Source organism: Nymphaea colorata, chromosome 9, assembly GCF_008831285.2.
Source record: "Nymphaea colorata isolate Beijing-Zhang1983 chromosome 9, ASM883128v2, whole genome shotgun sequence".
Lineage (NCBI taxonomy): Eukaryota > Viridiplantae > Streptophyta > Magnoliopsida > Nymphaeales > Nymphaeaceae > Nymphaea > Nymphaea colorata.
The window spans coordinates 23,606,804-23,631,644 of record NC_045146.1 but is presented as its reverse complement, the minus strand read 5'-3'; the positions used below and the strand labels follow the sequence as shown (position 1 = coordinate 23,631,644).

The 24,841-nt window shown below is 40.7% G+C and overlaps 2 protein-coding genes across 2 annotated transcripts; both read right to left on the bottom strand.

Annotated features, from left to right (window-relative positions):
* Positions 1-192: 192 nt before the first annotated feature.
* On the bottom strand, positions 193-12,988 carry LOC116261544 (uncharacterized). Its single transcript, XM_031640361.2, has 7 exons — positions 12,518-12,988; positions 11,102-11,191; positions 10,635-10,715; positions 10,425-10,556; positions 3,824-4,042; positions 1,300-1,392; positions 193-700 (listed from the first exon to the last, which is right to left on the bottom strand). Exons 1-7 carry the CDS (start codon positions 12,743-12,745, stop codon positions 539-541), a joined length of 1,005 nt encoding a protein of 334 aa, XP_031496221.1. The 5' UTR covers positions 12,746-12,988; the 3' UTR covers positions 193-538.
* Positions 12,989-14,435: 1,447 nt separating this feature from the next.
* LOC116261460 (O-fucosyltransferase 16) lies at positions 14,436-24,100 on the bottom strand. Its single transcript, XM_031640231.2, has 10 exons — positions 23,767-24,100; positions 23,609-23,683; positions 23,416-23,509; positions 18,794-18,870; positions 16,750-16,838; positions 16,452-16,638; positions 15,866-16,047; positions 15,595-15,697; positions 15,185-15,516; positions 14,436-15,089 (listed from the first exon to the last, which is right to left on the bottom strand). Exons 1-10 carry the CDS (start codon positions 23,941-23,943, stop codon positions 14,639-14,641), a joined length of 1,767 nt encoding a protein of 588 aa, XP_031496091.1. The 5' UTR covers positions 23,944-24,100; the 3' UTR covers positions 14,436-14,638.
* Between the last annotated feature and the right edge of the window lie 741 nt (positions 24,101-24,841).

Here is a 24,841-nt window from a genome sequence, read left to right as displayed (position 1 = left end):
TGTTTTCAGTTTAATTCTTGTGGATTCTACTTTTCTGGACAATGGTGGCGTGCAAACACTCAAGTTAAAATATATACCGTATGACAGTAATTTCAAAGCAACCTTAAACCTTGGAGATAAGAGGAAGAGAGATGGCTTACAACTCTCCCATCCCATTGATAGGTCTCCCACTCTCTCTCACACTCGCACACAAACGCACGAATACAGAGTTCAGTTAATCTTCAAGAAATTGCATTCCATGGTTACAAGAAATCGCATTCCATGGTTGTGTTATCATTCAAATTGATCCCACTCATGGGCGTAATGATTGAACCGAAGTGATTATAAAGTTTGTTGCGTTCAACCTATGGCTTTCAACTACCATTCTTCAACTTGATAAAAATACTGATGATTTTCGCTAGACAAGAAGCTCTAGAAACGGCCGAGCAAATTAAAGCTGTTATATGAATGTCTTTGCAAGAAAGTCAAGGCATGAATCATGCTCTGTTGATCGCCATCTGCCCGCGTCCATTTCTGGCCCGACAGTCCAACAGCAGTACTAGAGGCTCTCACCAGGCGGTAGCTCAGCAAGTTTTGGGGTAGTGCCAAGAACCCGCTCCATATCAAACCGCACCTCAATATTCCGGATGCTGTAACCCACAACCATCAGCCAGTAGAGCAAATTTGCAAGCTCCGGAGCTGAAGTCTGTGTCGCTGCTGCCTGCAGAATGACAGGAAATGCGAAATTAGTTCCTGCCTGGACATCCGCATGCACCTACCTCTGCAACAGAAACTCATTAATAAACCTAATCTGGCTATTTGGCTATTATGGAAACTCAAAAATCACAGCCATGCCAAGATCAAGACTTGTATCCAACAGCAAAAGTATCTAGCCTCTATGACAATAATTGAGTTTTACAGACAAGAAGCCTGCAGCCATGGCTATATGCTTCCTATGTACAGGAGGCCTGCTAATAATCCAAGCTTTTTGGTCAACAATTTCACCACCAACTCCCATAAGCATCATATCACGATTATGTTAACTGTAGACATGAAAGTATTGTGAAACAATAAGGATCCAAATTATGGGAAATCATCTCTCTCTCCACATTTGAAAAGCCTAATTACCTTCTAAGAAACAGACAAACACAGGCATAGCAGATCTACAATAAACGCCTACTAGCACAAATATGCTTAGTTATGTTTCACACACAATGACAATTATGAAATTAATGAGAGGCAATCGTTTTCAATTGAAGAATAGAAAGACGGAGTGTCTTTCAGCTGAAGTGCAAGGAATGTGGCACACTGATTCCATACCTTCATTTGTTCAGGATCTGAAGCCCCAAGAAGACGCTTTATGAATGTATTCATTGCAAATACAACATCCTCACCAGCACCACTGGCTAGTTCCTGCACAAGCTAGTCATATAAGAGGCAGCCATATGGCATGTATAAGAATTCAGTAACATACATCAAGTACTCCAGATGTATGCCACAGAAAGCATAAGTATCATAACAAATCAGCATAATGGCACAAGATGATAGCCAGTTCACAACTAAAACTAGAAACGGATTAGAAATTTGACTTTGGCATCAAACCATGCTTGCCTTGAAACTAGTTTTGATGCTAAAACCAGGTTTCTAATCTGGCTCTAGGATCACCCAAGCATGCAATAAGAGTAGAGAGTGCACCAATATAGCAACTTTATAAGAAAAGAAAAGATAGTCTAATAATCCAAAAGTAGAAGTGTAACGAAAGAACAAGTTAAAAAGAATTTTGATATGAGAAATGGAAAGAATCATTAGAATCAGTACTGAATAGTTCACCTTTGTTAACCACAAAAAATATCATGCAAGTTAAGGGGCATAAGCAACACAAGATTTTGCTGTCTTTATAATCTCCATAAAGATGCGGTGAGTGGCAAAATGAGGCTGCTGCCAAACGTGAATGACACCAAGAACCATCCTTTATATTACAGTGCAATGGAAGCAAATACTTCTAGTAGAAGCCCACATCACACCACGGATCTAAACCATCTTATATGAGTGTACACTACTCGTGACAATTTATGCAAAAAGTGGTCCAACCCACTCAATGAGCCACGATAACTGTGCCCTTTGTCCCCAAGCCTATATCAGGTTCTTGTAGGCATCGAGCCATTCCAGCTAAGCTCATCAAGTCACCTCCTACATGAAAGGGTTCATGGAACGGAACTGATCTATTTGATGCAGAACTTGAACAATTGGTGGTCGTCAGACCAACATTTTTCAAAACCCCAACTTCAGACTTTTAAACTATAATTTCTTAGTCTATGCTAAAATTAGTGTTGTACGTATCGTACGATACGGAGCCGTATCGTACGTAAAATACAATACAATACACCCTCTGTATCGTACATTTACGATGCGGGCACCGTATCGTACGATACGGTTACAATACGGCAACGATACAGTTATGATACGGCACGATACGTTACGATACGGTTACGATACAACACGATAGAGGTACGAAAACGGTAATTTTTATTGATTTTTTATTATTTTTTGAGAATTTTTTATATTTTTATAATTATTTAAAAAAAAACGATACGGTTACGATACGTTACGATATTTTACGATACAGCGTATCTTAAAGCCAGACCGATACGGCTTATGATACGCTTTTTACAACATTGGCTAAAATACTCCAGGGCCCCCAATTCTTTGAAACTAGTGAAATGCAAAAGACCCATTCAGCAAATTGATGTATAAAACCAAAGACCCTTGAACAAAGGAACTAAAGGATTATAAATTGATTTATGAAACCAAAGACCTTTGATCAAAGGAAGTAGCATTATGTATTGAGACTAGGATTGAACACAGTCACTTTTTCAGCTCTTCATATTTGCACTGAACATACAAGTGTAGTAATTTAAATAGATAGATAGAATGCAGAGAGTTTTCCAGCTACGGTATCACTTATATAAGCTACAACTGTTGGCTGTTAAAGGTTTGCCTGTGCTGTTTATAAACTTGGTGTGGCTCCAGGAAGATTTCCATAGTCCTCCATCACGTCACAAGGCAGACAGTAATGGACTGACGCAAGCCAAATTTCAGTTCCTCTGACTTGGTTTGTTAATAAAACCAAATGCAAATCTGAAATTTTAGCTTCTGATATCTAGTATCTTCAGCTTACCCAGCAAACGAAATCAGTCACTAGCAGAATGAATAAATACACCAATCTCAATGACAAAAAGTAGGAATATAATAAGATGGTACAAAAGATTAATCATTAAACAGAACTGCACACACACTCTATACACATACTATCTCTAGCCAGTACCTGTCCAGTGATCTTTGATAGAGTTCTCGTGCAAAATACTTAGTAACACTTCTGTGGGTGCTTTACATAGTTGGAAAGGAAGGACATGATATTAACAAGCACATTCTTGTGGATTTTTGTACAAATAACATTTTATTTTTGTCCATTGTTATATAATTAACATTGGGGGGTTATATAATGGGGTGTAAGAGACTAACCAACTGTTAACCTCTGGCTAACACAGCTGGTTACAAGAGCAAGGCACCCGATAAGGCCTCTAAATTCACCCATGCTGACCCTAATCCCCGATTAGGGTTCTCCTTCACCAGAGGGCCAGGTGATTAATACTAGTGATGATCCTTAATTCGGGCCCTTCGACCTATTTATAAGCATTGTTGGATCAGCCCTAATGGGACCCGATTCATATCCCATATCCGGTTACTAGCACCAACTTACAAAGAATAATTTTCATGTATACTTTTCAGTTAATCTAGGAAGAAAGAATCAGATAGTTTATACTCATAAATTTTTGAAAGATACCTGCAAGTTTTGAGGTTGAAGAGATTTGAGATATGCCAAAAGTTCATTCTCCCCATTTGTGGATTTGCGTTCTACTTGGCGTGATAGCTCCTCGATTTCAGCTTCTAGCAGTTCAATGTACTTTACAGCATCCATTCTCTCTGGCCCAGAAACATTGTTCCACCTGATGACTTCACCAGTCACATTTTTCTGTGTACCAGGTGCATAATCTGGTGCATCCTGTATATTTGGAAGAAAAATAAACGGAATTCCATTATCACAGAATGATATACAAAATATTCGTTTTTTCTTTTATAATTCTTTCAACATAGCAACGTGGTTGGAAGCAAAGCCAACAAACTATTTTGACAGAGATAAAAACCAGGCAGTTACCACAAAGCCAACAGACAATGATTAATAAGCTCTTTTGGTTGTTAACATGTTCATAGTTAAGTGGCGGCAAAGAAAGAGACACTTTCACGCAGGGACAAGGAAGTCAGCAGAAGTTTTGGAACTGCTGCCTCAAGGACACCACCTGCTAGTCTAGTCAGATCAATTTGGCAGAAATTCTTACTCATGGTTGAAGGTGACTGACTGACAAGAACCATAAGCCACGTTTTTGGGCTCCAGATGGTAGTTTCACAATGCATAAGAATATGTTCTTGAGAGGGATTAGATGATACAACCAAAAAATTCAGAGAAACATTTAAAGAGATTTTGCAAGATTCGCAATATCTCATATCGAATATGAACTCAATTTTTTAGATGAGATGAATCGCATATTGGAGATAAACAAACTCCTGCTAAAAGCCAAGCACCAAACACCATGTCCACAAGGAGACAGAGGGCCAAGAACCTAAATATATAGTAGCTAAACTATCAGGAGGTTCTTAAAAGTAGAAACAGAGAGTAAAAGGATACTTCACCTCTAGAGCAAAGGTTGCTAGCGTGCTACATAGGAATTCTAATGTGATAACTAATAAGCAGGAAAGCCTCAAACAATACATTTGCCCATGTAGAAACACGAACCACAGAGAGAGAGAGTGGAGAACAAACACACAATCTACGTGGAAAACCTCAGAAAGAGGTGAAAAACCACGGGGAGGCTCTGACCTAGGGGCTCACCGCAACCCTAGGAGAGAGAAAATTATATTTCACTGCTTCAACACTAAACACAAGTGACAATATAAAGAGGGAGAGAGGAGAAGCCGCCTAGGGTACCGAGCCTGCCTCGGTACCCGCGCCCCATAGAACCGGGTCCAGATATGGACCCGGTTCCCATAACAACATATTCTAACACTCCCCCTCAAGCTTGGCATACATGTCAAACATGCCAAGCTTGCTAACATTCTTTTCAAATGAAGAAGTACAAAGCCCTTTAGTTAGGACGTCTGCAACTTGATCTTCAGACTTCATATATGGCAGAATCAGCTCCTTTGAGTCAATGCGTTCCCGGATAAAATGACGGTCAATCTCCACATGTTTGGTCCTGTCATGTAGAACTGGATTATTGGCAAGATTAATCGCAGACTTGTTGTCACAGTACATCTTCATTTTATCTCCCAGTTCCACACCAATATCAGTCAAAAGAATCTTCAGCCACAGCATCTCTGTAACCCCCATTGCAACAGCCCTGTACTCAGCCTCAGCACTCGACCTCGAACATACTTCTTGCCTCTTACTTCTCCAAACAACTAGGTTACCTCCAAGAAAGATACAATACCCTGTAGTAGACCTCCTTGTGTCAGTGCAACCTGCCCAATCTGCATCTGAGTAGCCCTCAATAGTAAGTTTGTCTTGTCGAGTATACAGCAGCCCTTTTCCTGGGTCATTCTTTAGATACCCCAACACTCGTTCTGCACTCTTCCAATGACAATCCGTTGGAGCATGCATAAATTGACTTAGCACATTTACCGCATACGTGATATCAGGGCGAGTTAGAGTAAGATAGATAAGCTTACCGACTAGCCTCTGATATCGCCCTTTTCCTTCCTCATCCAGAGTGGTGCCCGTCTTGATACTTATCTTAGTTCCCGACTCCATAGGAGTAAGATAGGGCCTACAACCAAGTTTACCTGTCTCCTTTAATAAGTCAAGAGTGTACTTCCTTTGATTCATAACCAGCCCTGTCTCTGATCGAGCAATTTCTATCCCCAAAAAGTATCTCAGCTTACCCAGATCCTTGAGGTCGAATTCTTTAGCTAATCTCTCTTTCATCTTTCTGTTTTCTTCTTCATCACTGCCCGTGACAATCATATCATCAACGTAGACAAGGAGAAGACTCACCAGACCATCTCTCTGCTTTATGAATAGGGTATGATCTCCATTTCCTTGCTTGTACCCAGTAGACTTCATAACGATCCTTAGTCTCTCAAACCAGGCTCTAGGCGACTGCTTCAAGCCATACAAAGCTTTCTTGAGGTGACAACATTTTCCCTCTTGAACATACCCGGGAGGCATGCTCATATAGACTTCTTCCTCCAGATGGCCGTTCAAGAACGCATTTTTAACATCAAGCTGGTCCATGCGCCACTTCTTGTGCACAGCAAGAGCAAGAATAACCCTCACAGTCTTCAACTTTGCAACAGGGGCAAAGGTCTCAAGATAGTCGATCCCATACTTCTGGCTGAACCCCTTTGCAACCAGACGAGCTTTATATCGATCTACAGTGCCATCAGGTTTGTACTTCACGTTGTAAACCCACTTAGAGCCAACTAAGTGTGTCCCTTTAGGGATATCAACAACTTCCCATGTTTTGTTCTTAGCTAACGCACCCATCTCCTCCGTCATAGCATGTAACCACTTGGGATCATCCTTAGCATCATCCACCGACCTGGGAATAACAACTTTGGATAAGGTTGTGATAAAACATTTGTAATTTGTACTGAGCTTAGCATAAGAAACAAATCTCTGAATAGGGTGAGAAGTACATGACCTGGTGCCTTTGCGCAAAGCAATAGGGAGCTCTTCATTCGATGGACTTGGGTCATCCGGGGAGATCACAAGATTAGGATTGGTTCTATCCTCATCACCAACATCTTCCACAGTAGCTTTCTCCTTTCTGACATAAACCTTGCCAAACAAGTGATCCCGGGCAACAGTGGGCTGAGCATCCACCGTGACCCCTTCCATATGACTGCCCTTCTCATTACTGACCGTGACCGTGTCAATCACACTGGGACTAACCTTGTAATCCAAAAACTCCATAAATTGAATCAGCTGATTAGAGGAATACTCTTCCCCTTTGTTCCCAAGACACTCCCCCTGAAGAGTATTCACCGGAAAATACGACTCATGTTCATGAAATGTGACATCCCTCGAAACATATACTTTGGAAGTAGTGGGATCCACACATTTATACCCCTTCTGAGTGGAAGAGTACCCCAAGAAAACTCCTTTAATAGATCGGGGATCAAGTTTTTTGAGAGTAGGGCTATGATTATGCATAAAACAACTGCACCCAAAGACACGAGGAGTAAGAGGCCACGGATTCTGAGTAGGCCACAGGGTAGAATAAGGAGACTGACCATCCAGCACTCTAGTAGGCATACGGTTAATGAGATGTGCACTAGTGAGAAGTGCATCACCCCAATACCGCTTCGGGACATGACGTTGGAACATAATGGCCCGGGTAACATTCAATAGATGACGATTTTTACGTTCAGCTATACCATTCTGAGGAGGGGTATAACTACAAGAGGTTTCATGAACAATACCCTTTCCTTTCAAGAATTCATCAAGGGATTGGGAGACATATTCTCTTGCATTATCCGTACGGAAAGCTTGAACAGTAGTATGGAATTGAGTCTCAACAAAGGCAACAAAGTTTTTCACAACTGCTGGAACCTCACTACGTTCTCGCAACAAGTACACGAACGTACATCTAGAGTAATCATCAATAAGCGTCAAAAAATAGTGACAACCACCACACGTGGGTACTCCAGAAGGACCCCAAACATCGGAATGAACTAAGGCAAACGGATGGGTGGATTTATTCAAAGAAATAGGGTATGAAGCCCTGACATGTTTAGCCAATTGACACACTTCACAAGCGAAGGAGTCAATGGAGACAGAAGCAAACAAATGAGGAAACAACTTCTTTATTAACTGGAAGGGGAGATGTCCAAGACGCTCGTGCCATCGCAGAACAGTAGATCTATCATTCACACCAGACAAGTGACCACTCGTGGCAGAAATCAACGCTGAAGCAACTTGTACCGGCAGCCTGTAGAGCCCATCAGTAACCGAACCAATCCCAATCTTCTTCCCCGTCACCAAGTCCTGCAGGGAACAATGATCAGCAGAGAAAATTAGATTACAGTTTAATTCTTTAGTAATACTGCTGACAGAGAGTAAGTTCACAGGAATATTTGGAACATGCAGGGCATTGTGGAGATGGTATTTGTTCAGCAGGGACAAGCTCCCTTTCCCAGCCACAGAGATAGAAGACCCATCTGCCATAGACACGCGTTGCTTGCCAGAGGAAAGTTGATATTCTTGAAAGAGTTTAGAGTCCCCTGTCATGTGGTGAGTGGCTCCACTATCAACAATCCAATCACCAAGAGAAGGGTTACCTTGATCAATCGAGGCAATGAGGGCTTGGGCTAGCTGAGCCCCTTCAGACGTGGAGGACTCCTCAGGGGTAGTAGATAGACGGCTGATGTACGCCTGTAGCTCCTTGAGTTGAGCAGGAGACAACTTGGACTTTGCACCACTAGAAGAATTGCTCTGACTGGAATCAGACACAGTAGGGCTACGCTTGCCAGAGGGAGGACGACCTCTGACCAGTCTCTTCTCGGGATGAAGATCCCAACAGAAATCCACCGAATGCCCCAACTTGTGGCAATGAGTGCAATGTCGGGCAGGACGCTGCCCAGTCCCTGAGGCACGGCTGACAAAGGCAGAAGGGCCATGACCGGTGTCAAGATGCATCACCTGGCGACGTTGTTCTTCAGACTCAACACGAGCATATACTTCCTCTATCCCCGGAATCTCATCACCATTAAGAATCTGGCTACGAATAGACTCGAATTCATCCCGCAGGCCTCCCAGAAACAGAAACGTACGGTCCATCCATTCCTTTTCCCAGTAGAGGGAATGATCTGAACCGCACGTCCACTCATCAGTCACATGATAATCTAGCTCCTCCCATTTGGTCTTCAGGGCAGCATAGAAGGCAGCAACAGACAAATCACCCTGTGTCAGAGAGTAAATACTGCGTTTAATCTGATAGGTACGCAGATGTCTCTTCTTGCGACCATACATCTTTGCAAGCACAGTCCACATATCAAAAGAGGTCGGCTTCCGCAGAATGAGGGGCTGGATATCGGATGATACGGAGCTGATAATCCACACCTTCACTTGGCTGTCCTCCAACGCCCACGTTGCCCATTGAGGATCAGATTTGATGGGCGCAGGTTTGTCGCCAGTGATGTAAGAGAGACGCCCACGGCTAGTAATCCCAATCTCGAGAGCGGCAGACCAAGATAGGTAATTGTCCTTGGTCAGACGGATGGAGGTGACCTGGAGCGGCACGTTCTCAGTCTTGGAGGCGCTGCCCGTGTCAAGAACAGCATCTTTTTGAGTCCCCATCGCTTCTGCCATCACAAACAAGCACACAGCAACAAGAGGCACAGCAGCGGGAATGAGGCAACGGCGACGGGAAGGAGGCAGCGGCGACGGCGGCGGGAATGAGGCAGCGGCAACGGAAAGCAGGCGACGGCGCAACACAGAGGCCACCCACGGTGGCAGAAACAAAGAACGGGCCGAACGGAGGACCGCGGAGGCGCAACAGAGGACGGCGGAACAGAGGACGGCGGCGGCGGAACAGGGCGACGTCACAAGTGCAGCAGCGGCGCCGGAACAGAGGACGGCGGCGGCGGAACAAAGGACAGCGGCGGCAGAGCAGGGCGACGTCAAACGGGCAGCAGCGGCGCCGGAACTTCAACGGCGTCGGGCAACGAAAAAACTTGACGATCCTCGGAAAAAACGCTTCTCCAACTAACCTGGCTCTGATACCATGTAGAAACACGAACCACAGAGAGAGAGAGTGGAGAACAAACACACAATCTACGTGGAAAACCTCAGAAAGAGGTGAAAAACCACGGGGAGGCTCTGACCTAGGGGCTCACCGCAACCCTAGGAGAGAGAAAATTATATTTCACTGCTTCAACACTAAACACAAGTGACAATATAAAGAGGGAGAGAGGAGAAGCCGCCTAGGGTACCGAGCCCGCCTCGGTACCCGCGCCCCATAGAACCGGGTCCAGATATGGACCCGGTTCCCATAACAACATATTCTAACAGCCCAAAAGGAAATAAAATAAGCATTGTCAAGCCTGCAATTATCATCAACCAAAAAATCTTGATAATCTGCTCATCTTTCCAAAGTAAATCTTGCAAATGCATACATGGAATGATGGAAAGGCTCTGTCCCCAACACAGAACGTCATCACCCAAAATTCAAAGTCATCCATAACAAAAATACATTTAACGTGCACATGTCAACTTGATTAGAGTTTAAATCCTCATGTAACAGAAGCAACCATGTTGTACAAATTACAAACAGTTGGTGTACAAAGTCCCCCACAAGAAGTCAAGTACATTTTGAAAGCATGCCCACCTTCTTTGACTGAACTTCTGGAAGGGCAACTTGCTCTAGACTCTGCTGGAGTTCCAAACGGTACTGTGCATTCCTGAACATGTATCCCGTCATCATAACACTGTACATGAGCTGTGCAAGATTTTCTGCAACCTGATTTGAAATCATACGCTTAGCATCATAGAAATAACAAAGAAAACGCATAAACCAAAAAGAGTTTAGCATATTTACAGTGGTCACAGTGACAGCAAAAAACTGAGGAGGGAGACTTCCAATCATATTTGTCACTGTCTGGCGCATTGCCTCAACAACCTTCAGCAGACAACTAAATTTTCTTAATACCAGCAGAAATAATACAACACTGCATTAAGCATGTAACTATTTATATAAGAATTTTGATGAGCCTGTATGGCTGATTGATAAGGTTGAACTTGAATAATTTGTCCATTCTTTGTTTCTAACATGAGGAAACCACACCTGGGAAATGAATTAGTCACAAATGAACGGTGTAAAACTCCATGGCCTAGAACCCCTGCTCCCAAGTCCTATGTTTGGTTTGGCTTGTGCAGAGGATGGTGGCCATGAGATTTAAATTCTGACGGTTTTTCTAGCAGCCAAAGCCCAAGTGGCTCAAAACTTGCATCCTTACAAGAGAAAATGAGTAAATAAACCCAGATCTAGAAGGTAAAGAATGTTACCTGACGAGATGCTCTTTTTGCAAATAACTCCATAAATTCTGGCTGCACGTTTTTAACATATTCCAACAGGATATCCCTTCGGCTCTTTGGCTGATTGAAGAAACGGAAAGGAAAACTTTAGGTCTCTAAATATCAAACAAGTGGAGCATATTATGTGGGAATATCCAGTGTGCAGGTGCAGAGAATCTGTCTTATGATGACAAGCTAAACACAATGAAAAGGAACGAGTGTAAACTGTAAAAGTACAAGTGCAAGAAGAAATCAAACAGAATAATTTTTCAGCAATTTATATTGTGGATGTGAACAATCAGAAAGATTATACAAACAATTAAAGTATGAAAGAAAAACTCACAACCTTCAATATAGAGGGACAAGGTTACGTTTCAAGCTTGTTAGGTTTCCATATAGACTCTTACCTACGTGTCCCAACAACAACCACCTCTCATGCCAATGAGCCAGTGAGATGTCCTCTCTTCCAATATAAACTCCCAAATTGTAAGAGGATAGTTGCCAATTTGTCAAACTCCCATTTTGTAATAAGATAGAAATCATAGCAAAAAAAAACCTCTTTGAGTAAGTCAGCCTCAAGTTCCACTCAGGTGCGCACGACCAAACGACTGCGCAAAATCCGTGCTGCTCTAACAAGCGGAACTTGTCTTGCTTATTTTTGCGGGAATGTTGAGCCTCGTTGCTTAACATCAGGATTCACATAATCAACAACTTATTATGCGTCTTTGGTTATTTTAAATTTTTAAGCTAATCTGAACTTTTCATCCTTTTTCAGGACCCAACTAAGTTAACTTGTCTACCTATGCACCTACAAGCCTTTTACAGACCTCTCTGTTCACCTGCTGCAGAGGCCCTATGTAGTGCTTTTGACTAAACGCCTGTAACCCGACTTGCATTTCGCTCAAAGAATGTCAAGTTTTTTTTTTTATCTTGGTCTCATACACACACAATGCAGCGCCTAACGTCCATTCTTCCGAGAATCGTCTTCAAGCTTCCTTCAGGTCCAATCGATACCTGACATATAGAAATGAATACCAATTCATTCAACAAACTGTTCCTACCTCCACATCCATAACTTCTCAGAGATGTTTGGAATTTTCTCCTCGCAATGACATAAAAAGAGAAAAAGAAAAGAAAGTACAAAGAGAAAATTAATCTAGACATCTTTTACCATGGCACCTCCCAAAAACCATACCTGGCTGATAGATAGTCCAAGAATCGTTCAGCAAACGTAGTTTATGACTCACACCCATCTAACCACTAATCGTTCAGCAAACAATCACATAAGAATCAAGCGAACTTGAGGCTGCGTCCACTACAAAGCCCATCTTTTAACCATGAATGCGACACACACAGAGAGAGAGAGAGAGAGAGAGAGAGAGAGAGAGAGAGAGAGAGAGAAAGTACCATGTTCCCATTGGGAGGATTGGTATCTTTTGGTGACGACTCATTAGGAGTAGCTTCCGCCCGGGCCACCAACCGTATCCTACCGTCCTTCTGTGGTATTCCCAAACCCCTCCAGTATTTCAACCTACGGAAGCAAACAAATTCGGAAGAAGAAGATGAAGACCAGAAGCAGGGATGGCGATTAACAGTCAGAGGCCTGAAGATGAAGTGCTGGGCGAAGTGAGCCATTTAGTGAATAGCCCAGCAGCAAGAATGATGCCTCTTGCAAATTGGTGGTAGTTAACACAGCAGGAGATCTTCAGGAACGATAGACGCTAACCCCCAAGATGCAACGGCCATGGACGTCAGGTTAAAATGCCCAAGAGCCGCCCCTCCTTGGTTCCCAAGAAGATAGCATAAGAGAGGGAGAGAGAGTGAGGTGAAAGGATTGCGTGCACCGAGTAAACCATGCCACCACCAAGGAACCATCATGAGCCCTGGGTATGGCCGATCGCTCGGCCAAGCAATCATGTTTGGTTTTGAGACACATACGCTCCCTGAGGAGGCACGAGATGATTTTTTCTGAACTTTGCTGGAAATCTCATGCAGAGAAAAAAATGGTTCGGATTTACAGAGCCTAAAGTCAAATTGGATATAATTAAAATAACTAAAATCTCAAAATCTTATCCCCCCCCTATTTTCAACACCACGTCTAACCATCTGCATCTTTCCTCCGCAAAGAATGACTATATTAAGTTTGCATCTATTTTTAAAATTTTGAAAGCTTTTAGACTTTTTTAATTTAATACTTTTTTAGAACTAAGTTTTCATAAAATTCAAAAAACTAATATCTAAGTTTTCATAAAAATCAAAAATCTATGTCTACGATTTCTGAAATTTTGTAAATTGTAAAATCCTATTGTTACATGCAATGTTATAAGGAGAATAGTTTAATTCCCAGACAATGAAAAGCATATTTTTATCATTTTAATACCCGAAAATTAACTTAAAGACGGGCCTTGACCGCTAGTTGGCTTTAATTCACATGCAAAGGACACGATCAAAAAGGCATGACATTGCCCCTATCAGTGTCATTTTTTTTTTCAAATAATCTAAATGGGCAATAAACAGCATAAGGTGAAGTGTACTTGTGACATAGGTTATAAGCAGTTATGATATTATTATTGTCTTGACAGTCTCGAGAACAAAGTGCTAAATTTTAACTATTCCTAGTCCTTGGCTTGCGTCACGCGGCTAAGTTGCAGCATGAAGAAAAACAAAAAAACTATCCACAAGATTACATTATTCCGACATTTCCCTTGTTAATATTTCAAATTAGTTATTAAAATTAAATTTGTCACTAACACAGGGAGCATTTGATAGCAATAACATTGCGTTTTTAAACAACATACTAACACATGTACGAAGAACAGTATACTTTATTCCAGGAAACATATTGTGATTATATTTAGTGTTTGATTATTGAAGAACGGCATCAAGAATGATACGATGATTTCTAAACACAAGAACACGATGTCTTTGAAACATGCATTCCATAAACATGTGTTCGGACAACACGAATGTTCTTCTCAAACACCCACTTAGCCTCTCAGTCTCAGTCACTCCTAAATTACCCAACACGCTCCATGAATTGCACCTGGTTTTAGCCCATTTGCTACAAAAATAAGTAAACTTAAGCCTGCAAAAAGACTCCCCGGATTGATCGTAGACGGACGTTGAAGAGGAATCCGTCTTTCTCATTCACCATGAGGTTTATGCTAATCGAAGGCTGAGGAGAAGACAGGAAGGTCGACGTGGAATTGGAATCGTTGCAAGTATCTGGTATCAAGACCAGATAGATTTTTTGCACTATAATTTTATGTAGAATTATTGGGCGTGCAGGCTCGTGTGCAAGCTTCCTACCAATACATGGACTTGGTAGCAGCTGAAACTATATTTTCATTTCCTCGGGGACTTTCTTAAAAAGAAATAAACTATACAACTGTTCCAGAAGCCTACTTACAGGAAAAATACCCCCTGAAACAGTAATAAAGCTGTAATAAAGAACCCCAAAATACGAAAAATAAATGATGAAAGAATCAATAACTACAAAAAAGCCCTGGAGGGGGAGAGTATCATTTGCTAATCCGACAGCATATCCTCCAACTCAGTCTCTTCTGACTGGAAAAATGGACTATAATCGGCATCAGTTTCGTTCAACTGCCGTTGAGAAAGCAATCCATCCTCCACATAGTCCGATTCAGAAAGGTCAGGTTCAAGATCACTTGAATCATCTTCAACAGGTTCAGCTTCTTTGCTGCTCTCCCCCTGTCCAATCTTTCGACTAGGCTTATTTGCAAGACTCTTTTTGTCCCTAGCCTCGGCTTCTGTAAGTTCACAGATACAAGTTGAAGGATTCTCATGAAATTCACCCCTTCCGGGTCTCATCTCTTTTGGTTCTCCCATGAATCCTTTCTGGCTTGTCCGGACCTTAGATGCAAATGCTTCCCAACTCATGTTTGCACGGTTGAGGAACAGAGAATACAGCTTTTTCCCATTTGGTCTTATCGTGCGTTTGTGTCCAAAATACCTCCTAAAACATCAGAACCAACAAAAGAAATAAGAGGTGATGAACCAAAAGATAAAGCAATTACAACACTGCAATTATCTTCACCATCACAACCATACCTTCGTCCAGCCAGCATCTTCGCCATGTTGCCATTGTTATTTGTCACAAACACATCACTTTCATCGCAGACAATGTAATCAAGTGCAGCCATTCGAGATGAAAATGAAGAGAAAGGTGCCAATTCCTCTTTCGTGGCTAAAGATTCCTTTGAGTAAAAATTTGGAAAGAGCTTTTTAAGTGGGGCTAATGTCTCTTCTCCACCATATACTTCCCCGGATGCCACATAGAGAAATACATCCCTGCCAAAACCCAATGCCCTCAGCATCAGACCCACTTCTTCGGGAGTCAAAGGACACTTTCCATGCCGTCTTTCCTTCTCAGGGTTGTTCTTCTGCAAATGTACATCTCAAACAACTTAAAACAAGAGAAGCTCCTCACACTATTTATCACATCAAGTTTGTGAGCTTACATGTAAAGTTTTCCACCTTTTGCGTATTGCACCAAGTTCTCTTTTTTCTTTTTCACCGCCACCATAGTCGCATCCTGAAAATGCAAGCATGTCTGGCTCAAACCTGTCATTTTCATGGGTTACAATTTAGGACATTAATCAAGTGTTTTTTAGGAACACTATCATCAACCATATCTTCTACCAGAAAATTAGTTACAGACATCGCATTGGAAGACCTCCCTGTCCTTGACAACCAACAAAAGTTGAAAACTTCACATGACTAGATATTTACCTGAGATGAAGAGCAACAAAATGGCCACTTTTCTCCTTCATTCTGTGGACTAGTCTCTGCCCCATCCAGGTTATGGACTTTGGGAACCGCAATCCATGGTAATTGGCTCTACATCTCAACTTTTGCAGATCCGTATCTAATTTATTTGCAAGCCTGAAATCAAACTTGGTGAGCTCAACTACCTGTATTAAGCAAAAAAGCAAAAGTCAGCATGCAATGTCCAAAAAGAACCCTTTGCTTTTTTTTGGGTGGGGGAAGGTGTTTGCATTAGCAATAACTAACTGCAGCCACTAGTAACCATAATAAACCAAAATGTACAAAATGAACAATTAAGCAAGTTTGACACGAGGCTCTAAAGTCATCAGAATTCACAATGATATAAAAGAAAAAGGGATCTTCCTGCAAACAAAAACCTTCTAAAAATGATTGAAAAACAAGCATTGTAAAATGACTGCAAGGGAGAATGTGCACAGATAAAGACCAAAAACCCTTCATATCAGTGTTATCATATTAGTGGAGGAATGATTGAATTACAAGTGGACACAGCATCAGCAATCTAAAGTAAATAATTAAGAAGAAAGTTTACATGTTTTTTCAGAAGCACAGGCAACACACGGCTCTGATAACATCGCGGTGTGCATTTTCTCGGAACACGCATTGTATATGGATTCCCCTTGGACCTTCTGATTTTCTTGGGGAGCTGTTTGATGATTGTAACATCTTTTGCAAGGTAAGATATAAACCAATCAACATCAAATATGTCGCTGAAATTGCTGAAAAATTGAAAGGAATAACAGGTATTAGTTTATTCCTTTATTCCTCAAATTGAAACAGTGGCAAATTAGCTAATCCAGACTCCATAGACAATAAAGGTGAAGACAAACCTAGCATCCTTCCAGAATGACTTTTGGTCCAGCTTAGGAACCACAAGAGTAGCATTAAGAATTCGAGCAGCAACAACAGCATCAGTTATCTGCAGATTAATATCTTTAGTATGACTTAACATCAACGGATGCTGATAGTATTGTCACAGTGGACCAGCACTATTGTATTGCAGATAGATATTTCAAATTCCATTTATGAAGTGAAACAATAGCAATCAGTTCATGTTGGCACCTTATTTCACTTATTATATACCAATGTCCACAGCAACTTTAAACAGTTCATAGGCAATTAGCACGTGAGGACATAAGACTGGATGTAGCTCCAGGAAATAGAGATTAATAACATCTTGAATAGCATTAGTTTTGGTTTGATGCTTAAGCTGTTCTTGCTCTGATGCGACGTGACCTTAGTCCTTAAGCACTTGAAGTTGCGATCCTCAAACAAACGATCAATATGATGATTCAAAGTTGCTCATGAATAAAGCCAAAGTGAAGTGAGTTATCATAAGCTTTGATGCCTTTTCCCCACAGCAGTGATAATATGGAATAATTGTTACAGTAAGGCTATGAACCATCTGAACGTAGTAGAAGTATGGACTCACGAAATCGAGCCCCGAAAGGAGATAGGGCATTACTCCTTAGGTCACTCTGAAGTCTGAACACATGAATGAAGACAAAAGATAAGTTTTTGCATATATGCCTGTGTATGTCTGTGTGTGTGTGTATATATATATGTACATATGTATATATGTATGTATTGTGTGTGTATGTATGTATGTATTGCTGAACATGCGCAGAAACTATTTTAAGAATGTCTCCACCTTGACATATACCCCACACATATGAACAAAGTACACAGCTCAATTTTTTTATAATCTCCTTACAGGTTGAAAAACAAAAGCATTGGCACTCCATCTCCTCAGTTCATACTTCATAGTGAAATTTATTTGTCATATATGTTAATGCATTTCGTTGTAGAGATGGCAAGGTCTTCAAATTTTTAACAGAAAAATTAAAAACAGAACAAATACGAAAAGAAAACAAGATCCCAAGAAAATAGGAGAAAAACCTGTGAAGAAACAGGAATTGCATAAAAATAACAAAATAGCAAGCACTTTACATGCATAATTTATTAGAAATAATTAAAATTGACTATTTAAATTACTCTCGTACTTAAATGGGAATCAAAATAAATAAGTTCTCATTTTGTATGACTTCCTTCTTGGAGTCTTGAAAGTTGAAATAACTTAATGGCCATAAAGCTTAAACAGGACAAACATAAACTCTTACATAGAAAATCATGAACACATGAAATTTTTTGAATTACTTTAATTGTGTGAGTATGTCTTTCATGATGAACTTAATATTCAGCCTTAAGAAAGTCATGTAACTTTAGGTTCCAAAAACAAAAAGGATTTTTTTGTCATTTTGTAGAACAAGAAACACTTAGCATTGCATGTAACTTATGATACAGAAGCATATCTTAAGTACACTCAACATGGCACGGTTACACCCCAGAAAGTAAGTATTGTTCCTCATGGTTATGTTACATTACATAATGCAATGTACTTTTTTGCGTAAATGTCAGTGAAACTATCATCAAAATTCAAGATAGTAAGCATTTGAAACCATAATTTACATATTTGGGACTCCAATACCAGATTCGCTATAGTCTAACCTGCTGACCAACGTAAATCACTGTTTCTATTTAATTTCATAAAAAGGTAAACAATATACTTGATAAGCTAAAACATTCAAAAAGCACATGAGTGTTTCATTATTATGAAAAAAGGAAAGGAATGAAGACAAGTCCCCGAAAAATTCATATGACTTGGGCCAAGACAATACCTTGCCTATCTCACTTTAAACAAGTTAATTTGTTTTTCTGACTCATTTGATATGAGACAACTCATGCAAGCCACTATTTAACTCCCAAAGTTTGCAACCATGTTTGGAATTTGAAAATCTCCACATAATTAGAAATGTTCAAACTAGGAATCAGTGTAAGGTCAAGCACAATAGAAAAATTGGCAAGAAAACATACACCAGTTCTCTGCTGATTTAACCCTCCACTGGTTGCAATCATTAAATATCTGTTTGGTTGGGTATTGACTTCAGCTCCTGCATGTCCAACATGCAATTTCACATGACAAATAAGAACGCCAAACATGAAGAAATGTGCACAAGTGAAATGACTACAAAAATGATAAAGCCAAAAAAAATAACTGAATGTTGCTAAGTAATTATCCAACGCATTAGCAGCTAACATACAATGAGGGGCAAAAAAGGGTAATTTAAAAGGCATAACAAAATTCAATCCCTTTCAGTCAATATTTTATTAATTCCAAGGTTATAGCAAGAACAAGAGCACATCAAGAATCTCTTACCTAAATAGCTTCTTAGAGCACTGCTTAACAATAAAACATATTGTTATACAAAAGAAAACATCTGCATTTATGAGGATAACAAAATGGAATAAAATCTTCAGTTTTCCAGAAGAGGTAATCAAACGAAACTGTCAAAACACTAATATGTGCATTTGTTAAAATTAATTCAAGAAACTTTTTGGGAACAATTACGTAGAAAAAGAAAGGCAGTTTGCATAGGATTCATTTGAATTAATTGAAAAAAATCCTTATGATCACAGTGGAAAAAAAAAGAGGCAAAGCAAGGGGCAGCCTGCAAAGATCATACGGTGAAGTCAAGCACCTGACTTGGTAGATAAAACCCAGATGCCGATCCAATAATGGTGCTATAAGATTTCTATATTCACCATTCTTTTGGTATTCTAGGGCGCTGAGATACTGACCTCAACTGCGTATGGGTGCTTCCATGACCAAAGAATATGTCAGAAAACATGTATAGTTTTGTACACGTCTCCCCTATGCCTATATCTATATGTCTTACACTTTTACAGCCTGTCTCAAATGAAGTTCAGTACTTATCAGGTACGCCTGAACAGAACCACTGCCAATTAAAGTTCTAAGTCTTAACTTGAAAAGTATGTAAGTGGATGTGTGTTAGTACACATAAGAAAATTTCCCTGCATAGTCAATCTCATACAGATGTAACACAGCCTCTTGCTCCAGCACTATGCAGCCTCTAAATTGGATGAAGACTGATAAGGTGATACCATCTATTACAGTAAGGAATCTTTGAGGGACTTATGAGGGGGTTCTTGGTTCCTTAGCCTTTTGTCGAACGAAACTGCTAGAGGGCTTGTTGGGATCCGCCAAACCATGTAGGTACATTGTGACTCTGGGTTTTTCAGTACCTTGATGGGTACTTGGTTTGGGTAGTGAAGTTAAGGCCACTTGATTCTTTGAAATAGCAGAAGATGGAGGTATATTTGGTGAGGTGTCTCAGTCTAATGGTTGGCCATATCGGAACAAGTTCATCACAGTAACTTAAACAAGCCAGTGAACAAACTACATCTTACACAAGCAGCAAAGTTAGGGTCTGAGCAAATATAAAGAAACAAACTAGGAATTTTGGCATCTCTTAGCCTAGATCATGTTGCTAACATTCATCTCCTCTGACAAACAAATAAGCCTATTACTTCTCTCAGCAACCACCATATCAGTTTTGCATGGAAGTTCCTTGATCTCCCTTTCCGTAAGGATCATTCAGATTCATCACCTTGACTCTTAAGCACAAAAAACTGTTTACAGCACATCTAATTTCACCTCTATGTGTTGCTTGCTCTCTCCATGACATTCATTAACCCTAGTATTTGAAGAACCATTTATAGACCTTGGTAGCAAATAGCAATAACCAGACTCAGTATGTTGCAAAGGGCTGCAGAGATATGCAAGAAAATACTGATGAAAGATTTAGACATCTGTGCAATGAATTCTGTCCAAATTGAAATCTTTACACCAAAGCTCATCAGCTTTTTAGACTTTAATATCCAATACATGAATGGTCTCAATACTCAAGAACTTATTTCCAGGAAAACATATTCTAAATTTAACATCTAATTTAGTGGAACAGGCTGAGAATTCTTATCGCCATCCATCTCCACCACAACAGACAATGAATTTTCTGGCTGTGAAAAGGCTCTATCTGGTAATAGACAGGTTTATGGATGGGCAATAAATTCATAATTGTCTAAGTAAAGAGGAATCAGGAAAGAGGATATGCAGCAGCTCTATCAACCAAGGCTGTGATGGTGTTCATGAATTGCATGAAAGTGCACGTATTCACAATGGATGGACTAAAGATGTTGTGAGTTTCATTGGCTAACTGATGCATGCTTTATAGATCTAATTGTGATGTGCAAAATCACCTATCTTTTGAGAGTTCTGATGCAGCAAATGACTTGAAAATTTTAATGAGCTAGTTCACTGTAAAAGGAAACCTCAGAGGAGATTCTCACGAGGAGCTTATACGGTTCAGAAAAAGGCAGCTTCAAATTTAGATGGGTCAAGAAATGCTGGGGCTGAATACTACCTACAGGGGTTTGGAGAATTTCGCCCATTAGGAGTAGTGTCATGCAAGATCTCCATGAATGGATGGTGAAAGGGATGAAGAATGCCATCTGGTCCTCTTCCATAGTCCAGTTTCTAAATATCTATGCAATTTAAATGCTAGGAAAGACAATGGAGAAGACCCGAAAAAAGCCTAGGCAGGAGCCTAGTTAGTCATATTCCACAGAAAATGTGGGGAAAAGAAGAAAGAAGGAAGAAGGAAAAAGAGAAAAAGAGGGGGAAATGAAGGTTCTGAAATTCCTTCACCTCAAACAAACAAAGGAATTAGATTTTTAGCATTAATAAGTTTCGTTGTTCGAGGCACCTATGTGATGTGCCTAGCCATTTAGGTTGCTAGTCAGTTCCTAAGCACAATTTTGACTATATAGCCAAATATCAGAGGTTATGAGAAGCAAAAACAGGAAATTTGTGCATAATGAGATCATGAATCAAGCCCGATCCACGGCCAGACATAGGTCCTCTAGTTGTGGTGGCAAAAGTAGCCTTACGACTAGGAAGTGAACACAGATTTGTGTTTGCAGTTGAAAGACAACACAAACTCTTTTATTTCCAGGATCCTCAGATTCAAATCTAGAACTTCTTAAAATTAGCGAGAACTCTGGAGAGTTGCTTGCAGTACATAGAAGTCACTTCTAGAAAGTGGTCATTTTTGGTAGTAAGCAAGGTTGGTAGCTTTAAACAAAAGGAAAGACAGGACCAGCGGAAGGTATTCAACCTTGTTTCTTACTTTTCTCTATTTGCTGCCCAGATGCAAATTTAGTTCACCCCAACCTAAAAGAGAATGTTATTTCCCTGCTGTTAACCCCTCGTGCTGATACCAATCAGACAGCATGGAGATGATCCACGTCCTAATCTGTTAGCCAGGAACTTCTTGTCCAGCCTTTGGTTGCCCTTGTTTTATCACTACCTGTATACACTATGTTTTGTAATTCTTTCCTGTGCATAGTGATGAGAAAAGATGTACGGTAAGATGTTTTCTGTGAACAAGATTGGTCAATCAACATCAGTGATTGCTGCTTGGGAGGGGCATTAATAAGGTGGTTTGAGTATTCTGGAAGATTGCTTGCCTTTGTACTTGCGTTGAGAACTGGATTTAGTAATTAACACGGGTAGGTGTAAAATACAGGAATCGGCAGCACACATGTTTTCAAATGCATAAAGCCATAAACTCTATGCAGCTACCATTTCCCCGACAGTGCCTACGGACCTCTTAAATGTGCACTTACCATTAACTATTTATGCACTTGTCATTGATCAATAATGTTAATTCCCACATGTTACTTGGTAAAAATAAATAAATAAATTTCTTGGTACCCATCTCTACTCCCAGGATGAATTGACCTCAGTCTTTGACTAAGATAAATCAATATCAGAATTCAATGTCTCAGATAACATAAATTTCAAACCAAGTTCTACTTTCAGGATGCTGCTGTTCCTTGAGGAGACTGCAAACCTATAAGTGAAAATAAAAATATAAACGAATATGTGCACATCAACACCCCCTGCATCCTTTCCTTTTCCTGAAGAAACTATTCTATTGACCTACACTCTATGCCATTTTGTCATGGAATGTTGTTGGCAAACCTATTTGAACTCCAAAGGCCTTAGATGGCACTGCCCACATGCTTTACATTTCCTCCATCTAGCTTCTGACACCGTAATGTTCCCCATTCTCCTAGTTTACTTTCTCAGACGCTCCTTTCATCTCTGGGAGTCCAATATTGGCCAAACCATCCTTCGCCTTCCAACTGCAGTGTGCAGCTAATCATTTGTTCACTAGGACAGCAAACAGCACAATGTTAAGTGCCTCTTGAATTGCATGGAGCAGATTCTCAACGATTTGTCCCCACAATGTCTAGGACATAAGTTCCACACACAAACTTTTTCGATTTAAATTCTCCAAGATCAACTCCATTTTTTCTAATAACACATTTCAGCATCATTAAGTCCATGTTCCATCTCCTTCTTCGTCGTGCCATAAATGCATGACCTACCACCTTTGCCTGGTTGAGATTAGTATTCATGCTGTGTATGGGAAAACTTTGGAGATCTAGAAAATCAAAATTACCGGATCTAGAACCATAAAGCAAAAGCATCTAATGTGAAGGGTATGGTGAAGGAGACGAGAAGATATGAAAGGACAAAACACAGTTACGAATATAAAATGAAATCATACTTGCGAACTTATTGCTGGAATTGCTACAACCATAGAAGAGACTTGCTCTCTTTGATCTCCAGAGCCTATTCGACGTGTTCGAGCGTCCACCATTCTGCATTAGAGCCACCGACAAACCCAAAATCTAGCCTTAGAACGACTACCGCCATAGCAAATCCAACGGAACAATAAAGATAGGGACCATAGTTCTTACAGGAACACGGAAGACTGTTTCCTCACGGTCCAATATGCTTGGAATCTTGGGTTCTAGCTCTATTTTTCTCCGGACCTTCCCACCAGCAACAGAACAAGAATCATGGGATGGAAGCGGAAGAGAAGAACAAGAAGAAAAAAGATGGGTGGTGAAAATACCTTACTAACAGGATGTGGGGGTCGTAAGAAAACATCGAGATCGATGAGGGAGAAACATAGGAGAGAGAATAGGACAAAAAGGATGAGAAAGGAGAGCCAGACGAGTGGCGAAGGGAGCGTAATCCGCCATGACGACGTCGACGGCGAGCGTCTTCTCTGCGACGAGAAGAGCGCCATCTTCAATGGCGGCAGCTCCAAGATCTACCGAGTCTCATCTCCCCCTCCCCCCCAAGCCCGCTCTCCCCGTTTCAAGTTTCTACAGAACTCAGCTTCTGGAGAGATGGTACATAGGCCCAAAGGAGGGGCGTGAGGGATGACTATGTGCTGGACAAGGCCCTCTCGGGAAGACGGAATTTATTAATGGAGAGATTCTCTCTCGCTTTCTCTCTCTCTACCGTATCTATTGTATTTTATTGGCGTATTATATATATGAAAAGTGAATGGGCGTGAGATGACTAAGTGCTGGACAAGTCCTCTCGGGAAGATGGAATTTATTACAAGGAGAGACTCTCTCTACTGTATCTTATTGTATTTTGTTAGCGTATTATACATATTAAAAACGTATGCATCCGTCTTCTTTGTCCCTTCTCTGTTTAAGTTCCAAAATACCCTTGGTCATTCATTCAGAGTTTGTGTAATAGCAGCAAAATTTCATGCAAATTGTTGCAGTGACTATCTCTGTAACGCCAGTTCTATCTAACAGAAGAAAACTTTAATGCGTTTTAAATGGTTATAAACCTTAATCTGTTCTAAACGGGTTTTAAATGCATTATGTAAAGTGTGCACAGTTTTAGGTTTACTCGCCCACATGCTTTGAAAATGGTAGTTCGAGCCTTCGAGGAGCTATATTTAGGATGTTCAAATCCCCTTGCACATCTATAACGGATAAGGCTGACCTTTCAGCGCTGCAGTTATGTTCCACATTTACAGAATTGCCTGTACAGAGTTGGGCTGGTAAGCTGGTTCAAACTCCCCAACCTGCCCGGTCTTCAATTTTCTGCAATCCGGCAACAACTCTGTTGACATTTCGAGGATTCTAATAGCTTAAAATATCTTGAAATCGTGACAAGCTGAA

Bases quoted from the DNA above. Each gene is read 5' to 3' on its own strand.
- LOC116261544 (XM_031640361.2), bottom strand. From the start codon at position 12,745: ATGGCTCACTTCGCCCAGCACTTCATCTTCAGGCCTCTGACTGTTAAT. The intron at 10,557-10,634 runs GTAAATATGCTA...ATTTCAAATCAG, and splicing joins TTGCTGTCACTGTGACCACT to GTTGCAGAAAATCTTGCACA. The intron at 701-1,299 runs GTATGGAATCAG...GTCATTCTGCAG, and splicing joins CAGATCCTGAACAAATGAAG to GCAGCAGCGACACAGACTTC.
- LOC116261460 (XM_031640231.2), bottom strand. From the start codon at position 23,943: ATGGCGCTCTTCTCGTCGCAGAGAAGACGCTCGCCGTCGACGTCGTCA. The intron at 16,639-16,749 runs GTTTGTCTTCAC...TCAATTTTTCAG, and splicing joins TCATTCTGGAAGGATGCTAG to CAATTTCAGCGACATATTTG. The intron at 15,090-15,184 runs GTATGGTTGTGA...CTGATGTTTTAG, and splicing joins AAGATGCTGGCTGGACGAAG to GAGGTATTTTGGACACAAAC.